Source organism: Carettochelys insculpta, chromosome 2, assembly GCF_033958435.1.
Source record: "Carettochelys insculpta isolate YL-2023 chromosome 2, ASM3395843v1, whole genome shotgun sequence".
NCBI lineage: Eukaryota > Metazoa > Chordata > Testudines > Carettochelyidae > Carettochelys > Carettochelys insculpta.
In genome coordinates this window covers 26,209,294-26,226,550 of record NC_134138.1, presented here as the reverse complement: position 1 = coordinate 26,226,550, position 17,257 = coordinate 26,209,294, and the positions used below count along the sequence as shown (strand labels likewise).

The 17,257-nt window shown below is 42.8% G+C and overlaps 1 protein-coding gene across 7 annotated transcripts in view; it reads left to right on the top strand.

The window, feature by feature from the left end:
• Nucleotides 1-16,074, top strand: part of ZHX2 (zinc fingers and homeoboxes 2) — a 133,843-nt gene extending 117,769 nt beyond the window's left edge. For 6 of the 7 annotated variants that reach the window (XM_074986712.1, XM_074986711.1, XM_074986715.1 and 3 more), the window contains 2 exons: nucleotides 7,613-10,303; nucleotides 14,899-16,074. In XM_074986712.1, coding sequence (XP_074842813.1) covers nucleotides 7,798-10,299 — 2,502 coding nt within the window. In that variant the 5' untranslated portion in view covers nucleotides 7,613-7,797 and the 3' untranslated portion in view covers nucleotides 10,300-10,303; nucleotides 14,899-16,074. Of the gene's footprint in view, nucleotides 1-2,748; nucleotides 2,879-7,612; nucleotides 10,304-14,898 lie in introns of those variants that run through there. The other variant, XM_074986717.1, reaches the window with a different exon arrangement.
• The last annotated feature ends 1,183 nt before the right edge of the window (nucleotides 16,075-17,257 follow it).

Below are 17,257 nucleotides of genomic sequence, written 5' to 3'. Positions count from 1 at the left end.
AGGCTTTTGTCCGTAAAGTAATATCAGACAGGGGAGTGGGGTTTTATTTCACATTTCTATACCACAAAAGCTCTAACATAGATACAGTTATAATGGCCTCAAAGTGGTTTTAACAGCAGAACTTGCATAAGTTGTGTCAGTAAAGCACTTTTTTGGCAGTACAAGCAGCATCTATGCTGGAAGGGATTGCTAATTAAGTTACACTGGTAGTGGCTGCATATTGGCAAACCTTTTCTAGCGTCAGCCTGGTCTAAGCATTGGTTCATTTCACTCAGCCTGCTGCTGTGTATGGTTCTTAAGGACCCAGTAAGTGACCCCAGTCTTGTCCTCTATTCAGCATCTGAGGACCCAGCTAGGATGTCTGGGGCTTTCTCTTACATGGATGCACAAATCAGTTGCCATTTTGTCCCTGAATCTGACTTTATAGAGCCGTTTTCCCATTTAAAAAGAAAGACGTCGTGAGGTAAACAGTACCAAAGCTGTTTACTGGGACTGCTCATGCACATGCTATAATGGATTTTTGAGAAGATATATTCAAAAGGGCAGGTCACTTTTGACCTCTACACTCCCAGCTCAAACCAGGGCAAATCAAAGGCTCTTATTAGTCCACCCACACAGTCTGAGTTGGACCACGCTCAGGCATACAGCTGTTTGTTTAGAGACAAGTGGTCTCATTTTTAACCTTGGGTGTCTTTAGCTTATTGTATCTGAGCTTGTGAAAAACCAGGATTTTGTGTTCTGTCGTCACAAAACTAAAAGGAAACATGGCAGCCTAGCTTGAAGTGGGCCGGGGGGTGGGTCAGGAAGGGAGGTAAGGGTATGTCTGTGCATATCCAGCATTTCATCCCCACGTCCGGGTGAGTCATGTGTGCTCAGCCTGAATGAGTCACTGGTTTAAGGCCCCTGTGCCTGATGTGCTTGCCAGGGCCTAGTTCCATGGGTCCTGTGGTGGCTAACCAGTAACAAACAATAGCTCATCTCTGCCCTCCCACACAGCCTGCAAATGCTTCTGCCAACAAAAGCGACTGAAAGGAAGGTCAGTTCTCTGCGTTCGGTTCCCAATGGCAGTGAAACTTAAACAACACACCGGGCTGGGCTGTGGTGAGGGAGGCTGTAGGGCAAAAGCTCCATTCTTGGCATAACACCATTAGCTTCACACCAGGGACGAATTTGGCCCCTGAAAATGTTAGTAGTTTTGGAAAATTAAATGACGACTATGAGATGAGGTTTAACTTTTGTCTTTTATGCAGATTTGTTTGTTGCTGTGGAACAACGCCAGGCTGTAGCTAAGTGAGTGTGGGTTTGGTTTATGTTTTCTTTTTTAAAAAATCCTTATTAGTTACAGAAACAGCCATCTGTAGGTACAATGTGGTGACTCATGCTAGTGCAGTAGTTCTCAGCCAAAGGCCTGGGATCCCCTACCAGGCAGCAAGCAAGCTTCAAGGGGGCCAACAAACAGGGCTAGCATTAGACCTTCTGGGGCTATAAGGATCCCAGGACAAAAAGTTCCTGCTGCATCTCATGGAGTTGAAAACCAGGTCCCTGATCCCTGTCACCCAAGACCGAAGCCAAAGCCTGAACAACGTAGGGAATCCTTATGACTTGGACCCCCAAGCAGTTTCCCTGCTTGCTACTCCCTAATGCCAGCCCTGGTGTTATAGGTAGAAAGCCAGTTATTGTGGCAGAGGTGGGCCATAGAGCTTTTACAGGATGATGGAGGGCCTCCGAAAGAAAAACGGTGAGAGAACCTCTGTGCTAACAAGTTGGTGTTCTTCCTCAGCTGTTGAGATAGTTAATTTTAAGCACAAGAGAATCTGTGAGGGTCTTATTTCAGAGGAGCAGAGGCAGAATCGTTTAACGACTCTGTCAGAAGACCCAACGCAGCTGAAAGCCATCTTTTCTGGGCTTTGATGTCCTGACAAGATGCCACCCTTTGAAAGCCCTGTTATTTTCTCTGATATTCCCCAGAAAAAGTTGTTCAATTAGATGTGGCAGCCCCTCCACATTCATAAGGTGTGATTCTTTGAGATTTGGCATATGTGGGCCTCATTTGGTATGAGAACTGACAGGTAGCTTCAGAGACAGAGGGGGGCTTCTTAACAACTTTATATTCACTTATCACATATGCGCTGTGAGGCAAGGTATTGGAGGGGCAGGCGCCGGCGCCATGGACATCTGAATTCACAACATCGTTGCACTTTGGCAGACATCCCATTGAGGAGGTCAAATGCTGGAGAGATGTTTTGCTCACTCTGACAGTAAAAGGTGATGTATGTGTAACACCATCAGACCTAGGTTGCTGGCACCAGGGCTAGAACCTGCAAGCATAGGATCTAACCCCTTGCACTCTACCACCTGAGCTGAAGGCCTTCAGTACTGGTGGTAGAGTGCAGGGCTTTAGACCCTATGCTCGCAGAGTCTACTTCTGGTGCTGGCAACCTGGATCTGTCTGTGTCACAACTGGTGCATTGGCTGGGAAGAACTGCTGGAAGGTCTCAGAAGCTCAGGCCATGCTTCCTCAGCCCAGGAAAGCATGTCGTACTCAGAAGTACCGAGACCTTAGCTGGGGTAAGTGAAGTCTCTGCTCTACAGCCTTGGTTGAGAGCCTGCTGGCCTTTAGCTCATATGCTAGAGTACAGTGCTTTAGACCCTACGCTTGCAGGTTCTATCCCTGGTACTGATAACCCCAGGTCTATTGGTGTTTGAGATGCATCTCTAAGGGCTGTAGAGACTTGTGCCCTATTTTTCCTCCTCTTGCAGGCAGGCCATCTCACATCAAGGTCAAGGGGTGAAGGTGGTTCTCTCTGCCGTCATGAAGATCTCATTGAAATCTGGAACTGGGGAGAACCTCTTAGGATCTTTCCCTGCAGATAAACACGTATGATCCAAATGGTGTTAACTTTTTACAAATCTCTAAAGGGAAGCAACTGACTTGTCTTTAATTTGCAATGGGATCTTAATGTTTTGGAGCAGAAAAACTAATTCTTAAAATGTAATATACAAACCGTAGGTTTAAAGAGGGGTGGGAAGTCCTGCATCATTCTGTGTAAGAGGTGTTCAGTCTCCAAGTGGAGCCTTATATAATTTTTAACCACAACCACAATCTTAACTGGAACAATGTTGTGCTTTCTCCTATGTCTATCTACCCATCTGTCCATGTAGCTCTTTATAATGTACCAGCATTGTGGGATCTCAGTTCCTCCACTCTGTCTCAACATCCCCACAAGCACACGCTCATAGATACCAACTTCACCTCTAACCAAGGGGTGCTTGACTTCCACCCCACCCCCTCCCCCAAATGTGCTGCACCCTTGCTCCTCTCCCCTCCTGTCTGGAGATTCCTAAACGCAGCTGTTTCATGGGGGGTCGGAGGTGTTGGAACGGATGGATGAGAGCTTGTCACTGGCGCCACTGATGGGCAGGTGGTGATGGGGAGCATCAAAGAAGTTTGGTAACCAGTTGCTTCTAATTTTTTCCTTGTGGATGCTCCAGCCTTGGAACATCCATGGATTCAACACCTGTACACATTCAATAAGTCTTGTTTTGTTTGATGCTTCTTTGATGCTCTTCTGCTCTGATTTTGCCACATTTTTCCAGAGAAAATAAAACAAAGGCGATAAAACAAAACATATTCTTAGGGAGGTACTGTAGCCTAATGCATAGAACACCTCGACTGGAAGTTGAGAGAGCTGAATGCCTATTTCTGCCACTGGCCTGCTCAGAGACCTTGGGAGAGTCACTTCACCTTTCTGTGTCTTAGTTTTGCTGCCTGTAAAATTGGGATAATAATAATGCAGGAATAATGCACTTTGAGATTTATGACTGAAGTAGTAGGTGGTGTTATTATTTCAAAGTGGTGAAGCAAATATGAGAAAGGGAGGTGACTAAAAACCAAAGTGACCTCTCTCTCTCTTGCTCTTTAATCTTTAGTTTAGAGCAAGAATAGTCAAAGTTTAGAAAGAATCATAAAATGTTTCTGCAATTGTATTTCATTATACAATGTCTGGATTTTTCACTGTTATTGAGACTGAAAACACAGAAGAGGAATTATTTCATGGAAATTCTATGTCCTATTATGCAACAAATGAGACTAGATTGGATTGGTTCCTTCTGGCTTTATAATCTATTAATAAGCTTACTGTGATCACTGAAGTGTGAAAAATAGTTTCTTCTCTGGGCAAATTTGGATTTATTCTTTTTGATGGAATAATCTGTCACATATGGGGGAAGGAGATGTCTGTGCATCCCCCAACACTATTCTACCAATCTCCCAGATTCATCAGTGGTAGCAAAAGACTTCACCACTGCAGGATCTAACCCACCTCTGAGCAGGTTTAGGCAGTCTCTCCATCTGTGAACCCTGGTTGCCTGTTAGTAAAGATGGGTTCTGCAGCATGCGCAGAATTTTACAAACTCTGCCAGATTGAGGAAGGAAGCAAATTGGAGTTCAGGACCCATCAGAGAAAATGTTCTGTCAGTAAGGAGGCTCAGTGGAAATGCAAGTCCTTGCTGATGACTGGCAACATTGCATAAGGACAGGGATCAGTCAGCTGAGTCCCCAGTCATTCAGGGATTTATAGCTTAAAACCAGCATGTTGAGCTCCACCCAGAAATTTACCTAGCAGTTGTTCTCTTGTGTGATGTCATCATCTTCATCAACAACAACCATGGGCTCAGCACCTGCTGGTGTCCGATGCCTCCCTCACTATTTCCTCCCAGTGCGGAGTGGCTTAGTTTCTATAGACTAGCTCCACACCAATCTATATCATCTACACATTCTCTGTGGGGTCTGCCTGTCCTGTCCAAACCATCTATTATGCCAAATACTCAGGCCTTGATTTTGCATTCGTCATTCATTCTGCAAATATGCCCAAGTAGCTGTAACTTCCGTTGTATAAACTTCTGCAGTAGGTTCTCTTTCAGCTGTATCTTCCTATATAATTCCTTGCTGGTGACCTTCTCCATCCATCCTGTTCTCAGGATCTTTCTGTAACAACTCCTCTCAAGCACCAATACCCTTCTCTTCGAATCTTTCTCTTGCAGCTGTACAACGTGCTGCTGAGTATGCACATTTTCAAGACACTCAGCTTCATTTGTAAGCTAATTACTTTGCTTCTCCAGATCTTATCCATCACCTTCAAACTCGCTCTTCTGCTATTCTAGTCGTTATTTCCTTCTTACATTCTAGATCATACATCACCTTGCTCCCCACATACGTGAACTTCTCTACATTCTCTAGTTCAATCCTGTCTACACTGATCTTCCTTCCTATTTCCAATCAGTAGGTGCCATGGACTTTGTTTATCCAGGCCATATCCCAGCTGGCCTCTTTTATCAGTTAGTCATACTGGCATCAGATTTCATTAGTATTGTTGTTTTGCAGTCAGTGCATCAACACTCGTTTGACCAAGCCTCCTCCCTTATCCAGGCTTGGAACTGGCATTGAAACCCCAGAGTCTGCTTGGTGGAGTTTGATGTTATGTTCCTCTGACTAATGCACCACATACCAGATAAACAGCCTCAATCTCTACTAGCTTGAACTCCTGAGTGGTGCCAAAGTGAACCAAACCCAAATTTGATAGCCAATTAGAGAAATGCCCAGTTGTCTGCAGGTAGAATCAAACCTGAGACTTTGGGAGCTTAATAACTGAACCTCTACCACATGAGCTGAAAGCCAGCTGCCTATTAGTAAAGGCTGTAGAACAGCGTCATTATTCCCTCTGTAAGTGGTCTCAGTGCCACTAGATGGGACAGTACCAGCAGGTGTGCGGGTTACAGTAGCATGACTTGAGTTTGAATGAGACAATTAAATCCGTTGGTGCTGAAGCCAATAGAAACAGTCATTCTGGGTTTATACCTGTGTTACCAAGAGGAGAATTTGGTCTTTTTTGAGTTTGACCTGGTTTCCAGGAATACTGAGCATCAAGAACTCCATCTAACTTCAAAAGGAACATCAAGTTCTCAGCACCTCTGAAAAATCTGCCATTTTTACCTGGAAACAGATATTTTCAGAAAAGCTCTATATCCTTTTTTAACACTTCCATTTTCTTGCAACTGAAATTTACAGTGACATCAATGTTTTGTTTTAGATGCCATACACGTTATTGTGACACTTAGGCTATGTCTACACAACAGCCCTGTTTCAAATTAAGATGTTTCAAAATAAGATATTTAGAAATGGCTATTTCTAAGTATGTTATTTCAAAATAACACAGCCACGCACAAAATGCATTTTGAAATAGCATCTATCTATTTTGACATAGCATTTCTGGGTCTATAGCATTATTCTGAAATAGTTCCACTGGCATCCATTATGGCTTGTTTCAAAATAGGCATTGTTCTTTGGGAAATGAGGTTTACCGGAATTGAAATAATGCACCTATTATTTCAAATTTATTTCCAAAGAGTGTGTGCATCATTTAGACAATGCCAAAGTTATTTAAAAATGACTGCGGTTATTGTGAGATAACTTGGCTGTGTAGACATAGCCTTACACTCCATCCCCTGGATCAGCGCAGAGTTCATAATATAGCTTAGGTCATTTTGTTCTTGTTTGCTATTGGACTGACTAGTGCTGATGTCATGTTCTTTAAAGAAATTAAACATTAATTTAAAAAAATCTGTGCAGAACATCAGAACTTCAAATTCCTACATTATATGAAATAAGTCCCTGAATTAAGGAAATTCTTCAGAAAATTCAATACATAACCTGTAGTTTGATCCAAATGCCAGTTAGGACAAGGTACAGTCAGGGCAGGGGGATGTGAGGGAGAGTAAGAAAAATGGACTTTCTGGAAATTTCTAGAAATTTTCTGCCATCATATTTGTCAATTTTCAGTGAAAAGTGTTCTTTAAGTAAACTTTGTATATATAGCTGTAATTTGCAACATCTTCAAAAAGAGCTGATGCAGCAGTTTGCTTTCTGTTTTGACCTATTTTAAATCAAGATGTAGAGTTTTGAAATTGAGTGGCTGTGTATGAGAAATATTTGCCTTGGCCTGACTCTCCTTTTTTCCATTTTATAGGTGGTACCATAGTTGACAGCACAATAGGTTTTTGCTTAGAAATCAACCTGGAATAGTAACCATGCTCACAGAGTCACCATCTATTTAGTACACAAGCCACCATAGAAAGTAATTAAGTTTAATATTAAGCACACTCAGCTTTAATACTGTAGGCTTTAAAAAAATGGCAATAGAAGCTTCAGTTTCCAAACAAAGATACATCAATAATTACTGTGTATCTTCTCCCTGGCCTGACTAAATGTGGTGGCTGCCTGTTGTGTCTTAAACATTATGTCTAATCATTGTCACTTCTGTTCCATTTTCTACCTTTAATGAATTTCATTCTGAGGTGCTCATTCCTTTTGTCTTTTGTTGGCCTGATCCTGCCTCTGAATTCACTGGGAAAAGAATAATTAGATGGTCTCATGCTTAGTGACATATAAAGTAAACCAATGGTTTCATGTCCATCTGTCTAGTAATAGGAAACGAGAATGTGTAGCATTCTCCAGGATTGAATCCTAGACACACATGTTTTGGGGAATGACTTTTTTTAATGCGTTATAAGTAAGAGTCTAACTGTGTATGTATATATCTGTTTTGTTTTTCAGGCATACTGCGGCCCAGTATGTTTGTTGGTTGGAGCTGACAATCACAGATGGCACTGAAACTGTTTTGGAAACACACCACGCCATAATATTCAAGGAAAAACAGAGCCATTACAGAGAGCTTCTTTCGGTTTGTTCCCCCAAAAGAGTGTCACCATCTGAGACATTTGCACCTCTTAATAGATGCTATGGCTAGCAAAAGAAAGTCAACAACTCCATGTATGCTGCGAACACCTGAACTACCAGAGCAGGCTGGTCCTGAGGATGGGGAAGCCCCAATAGGAAAGGGTGCTGGCACTCCACAGCAGGAGACAAAAGATGACTGGGTTGATGATACAGCCAGTACTGTAAAAGAATGTGAAGTGGTGGATAGGAAATCCCCAGCTGAGAATCAGCCCAAGAAACTCCAAGGTGGTTATGAATGTAAATACTGTCCTTATTCAACGCAAAACCTAAATGAATTTACAGAGCATGTTGACACCCAGCACCCAAATGTCATCCTCAACCCCCTCTATGTGTGTGCTGAATGTAACTTTACAACGAAAAAATACGATTCCTTATCTGATCACAACACAAAATATCACCCAGGAGAGAACAATTTTAAACTGAAACTAATAAAACGCAATAATCAGACGGTATTAGAACAATCCATTGAGACGAGTAATGTTGGCACTGTCACGAACAGTGGACTAGAAAATGCAGACTGTGATGAAGCCCTTCATGATGAGATCAATGTAAGTAAAACCCCCGTCATGAAACAGGGAAAGCCCAAAGTGGAGACCAAGAAGGGACCCAAAAAGACAGAAGAGGGAGGTGTGGAAAACCATGTGGATAGTAACCTCCCCCGTGTCATTACTGAAACCACTGAATCTTTTGCTTGTATCAATGGAGCAGACCTTCTTCATGATGTATTAGCTCATGTTATGCCCTCTGTACAGCTGCCACCAAATATCAACCTTGTCCCCAAGGTTCCGGTCCCTCTGAACAGTACCAAATACAACTGTGCACTGGACACTAATGCAACCATGATCAACTCCTTCAATAAATTTCCTTACCCGACGCAAGCAGAACTGTCATGGTTGACAGCAGCATCAAAACACCCGGAGGAGCAAATACGAATCTGGTTTGCTACCCAGCGTTTAAAGCATGGAATAAGTTGGTCTCCAGAAGAGGTAGAAGAGGCAAGAAAGAAGATGTTTAATGGAACCATCCAGTCTGTACCCCAGACCATCACTGTTCTGCCAGCTCATCTGACACCTGCAAAAATGCCACAGCCAATTATACAAACAGCTTTGCCTTGCCAGATACTTGGCCAGACTGGCCTGGTTCTGACACAGGTGTCAAATGGACCAACAGTTTCTTGCTCACCAATTACACTTGCTGTTCCAGCTAATCAAGGGCAGAAACGGACAATACAGACTTTATCGGGTGCCCCAGAAGTCAAGCGTCCACATGTAGTACCTGAGGTCTCACCCAAGCTGAATGCTGCACCAGTAACACTAACAAATGACCGAAAAAAGACCAAGGAACAGATAGCAGAACTCAAAGCTAGTTTTATCATGAGCCAATTTCCAGATGATGCAGAAGTCTACAGGCTGATAGAAGTAACTGGCCTCTCCAGAAGCGAGATCAAGAAGTGGTTCAGTGACCACAGATACAGAAGTCAAAGAGGCATCGTTCACATCACTAGTGAATCTATAGCAAAAGATCAGTTAGCCATTGCAGCTGCACGGCATGGGCATATATACTATACGTGTGCAGATTTCACATCCCAGAGGTTTAAAGAGAAAACACAAGAGCAGCTTAGGATTCTCGAAGAAAGTTTTCTTAAAAGCTCTTTTCCAACCCAAGGAGAGTTGGACAGGCTCAGGGTGGAAGCGAAACTGAGTAGAAGAGAGGTTGATTCTTGGTTCTCTGAGAGGAGGAAGCTAAGGGATAGCCTGGAACAAGCTGTCTTGGACTCTATGGGATCCAACAAAAAAAATAAGGATCAGGGAATCCACAATGGTACAATAAGCCAGACTGAATTGTTGAACAGCTCCCAGTTACCCAGTTCTTTGTCTGGATCTGAATCCTCTACAGTGTTTAACAAAACAAACCAAGAGCAGATTCACCTACTGAAGAGCACATTTGCAAGAACCCAGTGGCCATCCCCCCAGGAGTATGACCAGTTAGCAGCTCAAACTGGGCTCACTAGAACTGAAATAGTCCGCTGGTTCAAGGAGAACAGAGCCTCTCTAAGAGCTGGGACATTAAAATGGATTGACCGGTATCAACAACAGCATGTTGTTGATGGTCATAATGAGCAAAACCAGAATAAGGGATCAAAACAAAATGAGAGTCCAAAGAACAGTGACCAGTTGTCTCAGCAGCATTACCAGGAGCAGAAAAAGCTGAACGACGAGAACATGGGCAAACTAGTCATAAGGCCAACAAGAGATTATGAACCCCCAAAGGACTCTTTGTTAGGAAACCAAACTGAGGACAGATTGGAATGCAACAGCCAAGACGGCCATGCTAGTGAGGAGAATGAGGACACTGGAGATGTGAACTGGGTGGAGGTGACAGTAGGGGATGATGATGCTGTCTCAGACTGTACAGACAGCTGGAGTCAAACTGCACCTGAAGGCCAAGCTGAGTTAGCAGATTTTGATTCTGAAAGTGTATATGGAGACAATTCCCATATTTAGACAGGTAATGCTGCCGCTGCCCTGTTAGTCTGACCTAGCCTTAGTCCACACAAGTGTCCCTAGCCCCGTTCCATGTAAATCCCAGGATTGCAATCCTCATGCTTGATGTGTGTCGACCGAATGTTTGAGCACAAGGGCGAGTGTCCTGTCTTGTGTGGATTAAATTATACGTTCCGTATGGGAGGGACTGGGGACGTTTTGTTTGCTTGTTGTTTTTGGGCTTTGTCAGGTCCTGGACAAGGGAGGATGCTTGGAATAATTCATTAAGCTGAAAATCTCTGCCTTTAATTGACCTCACACAGCCTCTTTAGAGCCTGATATAAAGCAAGCCAATGAAGCTGTACCAAAAAAATGTAGGTAACCATAGTTACTAATGTCCATGTTGCTCACACAGTGATGATCTTCAATGAATAGAGGCCATGACTATTTTTGCAACTGGTCAGCCTGGACCTTGGTGTAGCAGCAGTCTGCCCTGCTCAGAGAGGAAGTCAAGCTGATGCCTTGGCCCCAGCAGGGCTGACAGCTACTGCGGGCCCTGGAGCAGGGTGGGAGGGGTTCCTGGCCCCCAGAAGGAACAGAACCAAGAGCAGAAGGGGCAGGGACAAGGGCACATCCAGTCCCCCTCCCCCTCAGCTACTCAGTGTGGTGTAGCTAGGCTGCCATGACACTTCAAAGGGGCTTGGAACTCCAGCTGCTGCCACTGTCAAAGTAGCAGCAGCCAGAGCTCTGGGCCCCCTTTGAAATGTCAGGCCCTGGGGCAACTGCCTCCGTTGCTGCCGTCCCCCGCCCCACTTCAGCAGGTCTCCCGAGCGCAGTGTAAAAACCATCTCTTGTTACTTGCAACAGCAAACAACAAAATGTTGAGCCAAGTGAAATCTGGAATAACTCCATCGACTTCATGGAACTAGAAAGATTTCTTGAGTTCATTAAAATTACTCCAGACTTAGCCTAATGTAAACAGAGACCAGAATCTGTCGAGTCCCCTTAAACTATCCTCTCCTTAGCCCATTAGATAATGTAGCACGTGTGTACTAGAAATGTATTGTTAAATAAAACCAGTTCTGCAAACTATCAACAATTTTCCATTGAACTACAGTAAACACAAAATACATGCAAATTTTGGCAAACCCAGAAAATTCAAGGCCATGCTTGAAACTTAGCCCTGTGTACACTAGCAAACTGTACTGTTCACTTGAACTGAACCCCTGTAAGCCACCCATCCTGACCTAGTGCACACTCTCCAACATTCTGGATGAAGCATATTTCCAAAATTCCCTGGTGCACCACCCCCAGGTGATAATCTGAAGATGTAGCAATCAACTGTTTTGAAAAAAGCATAGATTTTGTTTAAACTAACATTTTTTAAATTAGACAGCACGAGCATGGCAAAAGAAAAAATTAAACTAAAGAGGCCCTCAGGATAGCATTTGGTGTATCATATTTTAAAAAGTCATTTGTTACGTTTTCAGAAGCTCCAGAAGTTTACAGCCAGAAAATTACCACAGGCACAGGAGAGAATGCCTAGTGCTCATGAGCCTATAAATTTAGACTCTCCTCTGGTATTCCGACTCATGCAGCTGACGAAGCGGGTCTTTGCCCATAAAAGCTTATGCTCCAAAATATCTGTTCCTCTATAAGGTGACACAAGATTTCTTGTATTTTTGGTGCACACTACTAATGCAGCAATAGTAATGCTTAAATTTGAGTGAGTAAGAATAATTGCCATGGTGCTGGTAATATTGATACACCAGTGCAACAATTTTTGCATGCAAGGATATTCTTACCATGATGTTCAGAGACTTTTTTTAAATATAAAACATATTATAACATCAATTACTTTTCGACCAGTTTATCTTTTTGACAAAGAATGTTCATAGGAAGGCTAGCACAATAAAAGTATGTTTTAAGGAAGGCGATTCCATCATATACTGGTTTAAGTTAATAGGACTTTCACCTGTTAGAGTATTCAAGGAATTAAGACTTTATCCTCTGTTAATATATTTATTTCTTAGCCCACTGGTTGTAGCGCTGGATAAAACTCTGAAGCCTACTTATCTATTTTGTTTTCCTTCATACAATGATATCCCTTCAATACTCAAAATATGAGCCCATGCCCTCTAGTGGCAGAATGTGAGATTCCGACATGCTTGGCACTATCTATTGGGGTGTTTGCCTAAAAGTAGCAGGTTGCTTATACTTTTCTGGTTCTGGCAGCCCCTGAAATATAGCTGCAAGCTGCTGGAAGCAAACATACTAACACAGAGAGACAGTGTAAAAACATCTGCCAAAACCAAAACATTCTGAATTATTTCAAATTGGGAGGAAAAGAAAATAATGATTCATTGTTGCTGCATTGTTGACAGATTGCTCTAATTTTCTTCATCTTTTTTTTTTAATCTTTGGCCCCTCTTCACAGCAGGTTTTGTACAGCTTATTTTAAAAAAAATTAAATCAAAATTTTGGTCCTAAACTACCTAATCCTAGACTAGTGACACTTCTCAGTTCAAAGCAGTGTAAGTCTAGCTGCTGGTGAAGAAAACCAGCAGTAAATCCATATCTTTGTACTGCTAGTTTTCTTCACACAGTTGTCTCCCTCTATGGTGGTCCCAAGATCAATGTTTCACTAATCCAGAGTAGACTTTTTACTTTCAAAGACCACCAGTACCAAATTGTGAATTTCTTCCTTTTTAAGACATTTGTCATCAGCTTTTTTTCAGAGTTGTTACCATCATCTGTGAGAATCTTATTCCTCATCTGCTGAAAAGCTTCCGTGTGCCAGCTTTGTTCTAGGCAATTCATGTCTCCACCACAGTCTCCTCCACTACCTTATTACAGAGGTGGGGCAAGGTGTTCCTTGCTTGTAAGTGAATCAGGCACAGAGCCATGCTTTGCAGAGATTTACCAAAGGCAACCTGGGAGGTGCCTACAAAGAAGTTTCTGAGTCACTGTTTGCGAGATGTACACATCACATACAGTCCCTGCACTGTATAGTACCTGCTGGTACCCTCAACTTTGACTTCAATGAGAGTTGAGCAACCTCAGCCTCTCACATAGGCTAGCCTGGCTTGGGTCCCAGGGAGAGGGATAGCTTGGTGGTTTGAGCATTGGCCTGCTAAACTCCAGATTATGAGCTCAATCCTTGAGGAGACTATTTAGGGATTGTGGCAAATAGATGTCGGGGAGCATGTTTGGTGCTCCAAGAGGGCAGAGAACTGGGCTAGTTGACCTCCCAAGGTCCCTTCCCATTCTAGGAGATGTACATCTCCAGTTATATTTATATTAGTTGAATGATGGTTTGGTAAAGGGACATTTGCAGTATTGGGGTTCCTCTCCCTTTTTATTCAAGTTCTCATTTCTTTAGAGATTTAGAGCTATATTGTAAAAGTCATCTGCCATTGCCTTTGATGTCATTGTATGATGGAATAAGGACTGGGGGGTGGGCCCCAAGAGCTTGATCTTACTCCCACTAACGGCTATGCTACTTTTGCCATTGACCTCAACAGGCACGGGGTGAACCCCAGATGACCTAGAATGGCCTATAGGTTTGATCCTGAGATGCTGAGCACTTACAGCTCCCACTTAATGGGGCTTTTGGTACTCAGTGCGTCTCTGTAGCAAGCTGTAAAGCTCTAAAGAGATGAGACAACTCAACCTGATACAAGTTTCAAATTTCCATGAATTTCAATGGCAGTTTTGCTGAGCAAAAGCAACAGGGCCTGGGGATTTTTAATGCCCCTGTGAGTGCACCATTTCACACTCACAGACTTGTTTGCCCAGCACCTTGAATGATGAATAAGAGAACATAACAGACTAATTAGCAATAATAATGAAAGGTCTGGAATGAATGACTAGCACAAAGTTTTCAAACATGCTTTGGAACAATGTTGTGTGATGGATTTTGAAATCTCTACAGGCTCTGCCTGTTGGCCACTACTGGACTCTGCTTGAGTAATAGGTGTTTGCACTTTAACCCAGACTTGATTGTCACTAATATTCATATTGGAAAAGAAATCTCCCCGTAATACCATCACTGTACATTGCATGCAGTGTATCCCCATCTGCAGTGCCATGAGAACTTGGGGGTGTCTTTTAATTTGGTGAGAGGTTTGTTAAAACACTGCTCCAGGAAGAGTCCTTTGTTCAGGAGGCATTGGGGCCCCTAAACCACAAGAAAGCCAACAAGAGTGAGTAGCCCTGAAAGTATGTGACACAGAGGGGTTCGATTCTTCATTACATTGCATTTAACACAATCACTGACGCCTGTGCAGAGGAGTAGCATATTACACCTACTTCACAGGAGCATCAGTGGCTACTCAAGGTACAAGGCAGTGAAAAATCAGGCCTTACTAAATTATACAGACTCAGTGCAAAATTAGGCCCATTTTAGGTTAGTTTTAGAAATCAATACCAATACTCTATCAATACCAATCAATACCAATGCTCTATAAATGGAAAAACTCAAGCACGTGATTTGGAAGGCCTCATGGTACAGTTAATATAAAATGCTGCGCTGAAAATGCAAAGCGGTATATCAACAGTGCTAAGCTATGCTCATCACTTATTAAAAAATAAAATATTTCTCATTTTTTATTTTTGTAGGGATGCCAGTCAGTCATGCTGTTGTGATAATCAAGGGGGAAATCTGTCTCTGAAAATAGGATAACCATCTATTTTCCTAATTGGGACAAGATAACCAAGGCATTGCGGCTCTGAGTCGAACCACGCTTGCAGAGGCACAGTAAGAAATATCGTGGAGCATTGATACAGAACTGTTCGTAGTGCCAAAGTCCTACTATCGAATTGAAGAAGAAAGAAAGGGTCCTTGTACATAGGTTTCTCCCTCACTTCCCTTCCTCTCACCTTATTCCTCTCCTAGAACTGATTTGTACAATGTGAGAATTTTGTTACCTTTTGAATTGGTGCAAGTTACTTTTTCAGATCATACCATTGCAAAGTTTGGGGGCTTTTTTGTTTTGAGAATTAGTAACCACTATATCTGCTTCAGTTTTAAAATACAAATTTGGAATCTTTTCAATGTGGTGCATCAGTAGCTGATCCTGGATTTCTGCCTCCAATGATGGTTTACATTTCAGCCTGTCGAATGCATCCAGGGGCTTGTGGTGGTGTTGCTTGTTCAGCTTTCTTTAAAAAGAAAAACACCCTGCCTGCTGTTGGCTAAATTGTTTAACTCCACATTTTTGTGATATGTTTGAGCAAATTGCCTTTCCAACTGTTGTAATTGCACCTTCACCCAACTCTCAAATACCAATTAGAGCAACAGACCTCTGAAGACCTTAATAGCATGCCTCTGTCTTATTTGAGCACCTTTTTTTTTTCTTTTTTATGTGCATTACAACCCCACGAAGGGGTGACAGCGGGGAAATGAAGATTCTTTGTAAATGAATTTGTTCTTATTTCTTTAGTTGGTACAAAGATGATAACTATATTTTTGTCTGCCCTTTGGTTTTAGATGTTGTGCACAACATGCATTTCTCTGCATTTCTCTTTACCCCTTACCACTGAATTGTTACATCAGTTCTAGAGCCCCGAGTGCACTTTTTACAAACAACCCTGACCTTTTTTTGAGAGCGAGCAAGCACGCATGAGACAGAACTGGTGAAAATGTGGCAGTGTGACTAATTATCTTTTGGTGACTCACCCATATTTCAGTACACTGCACAAAAACAATTTTAGGAAATTGGAATAAAGTCAACTTTTCTAACTTGTTGCTCATTTGTTGTAACTCAATAAAACAAAGACTGAACATTTTTGTAACCTCTTTTCCTTTGTGTTTTTAATCTCTGTTCAGCATTTGCTTCTTGGTCGTGAGTAGTCATCATTAAGGCATAGCTTCTGCTGGCCATCCAGCTGGCATTCGAGTGGCTGAGGTTCAGAAGGGTGCCACTTCAGGCTAGCTTTCTTATGACAAGGTTGCTTAGTGCATCGTCGGAAGGGATGGATGATTTGGGCAGTAGCTTCTATTTTCCCTCTGTTTGCATGAGGCTGGTTTGTGCACTGCTTACTCTCTGGTTGGTGAGCACTTGCTTATATGAGCTGTCCCTCTGAGCTAAATGGGTCTATTTGTATATGTCGATTCAGTACTGTGGAAGTAAAGATTGCACAGTCAGGTCTTTATAGTGCATCTTTTCTTAGAGCCTGCTTTCCTTGCAGTCAATGGCAAAATTTACATTGGCTCCAAAGGGGATTTTTGAGACCAGGGATATTGCAGCAGTGGTGTATTACAGATGAATTTCAGAGCACTCACTTCTACAGGTCACATATTGTAATCAAAATTAGTTACCACTGCTTATGGCTTTGTTTGTTTCAGAGGCCACTAATACTGATACGTTTAACTGCCATTTTGCATTGCTTGACTGTAATTACATGGGAGCTTGAAACTGACAGTTGATTTTTCCTGTTGTGTTTGCAGACAAGATTTTGGCTCATTCCTCCTTTCTTTCAGCTATCCACATTCTCATTGATTTCAGTAGGAATCTTCCACCCATTTTAGGGAATTTAAGGACCATCTTTTTGTTTGTACAGCACCTAGCACATTGGGGTTCATGCCTGAAGCTCCTACATACTCTAATCCTGAGGGATTTCTGCACCATAGCGCAATGCAGAATATGGCAGAAATTAGTGCTGTGTGCTCAGAAGTTCCTGTCCCCTGCAGAAGTGGTCTCCAAAGCTGCTAGCTGCCAGTAGAGCCATGGGTTGCTGCAGATCCCAGCTTGTATACAGAAAACACTGCTGTGGGGGTGGGGGAGGGAACTACAGGGTTTCTTCCCAGAATGTCCTGAGGAAGGAGAGGGCTCCAGGCAGGAAACTGCAAGTCTGGAGCCAAGCATCAGTATGTTTCTCCCTCTAGATCCCTGGAATCTGGGGGACGGACAAAAGTTTGGGCAAGGTGGGACACAACTGGGCTCAGAGGGGAGACAGTGCAGGTATCTGGGCTAGA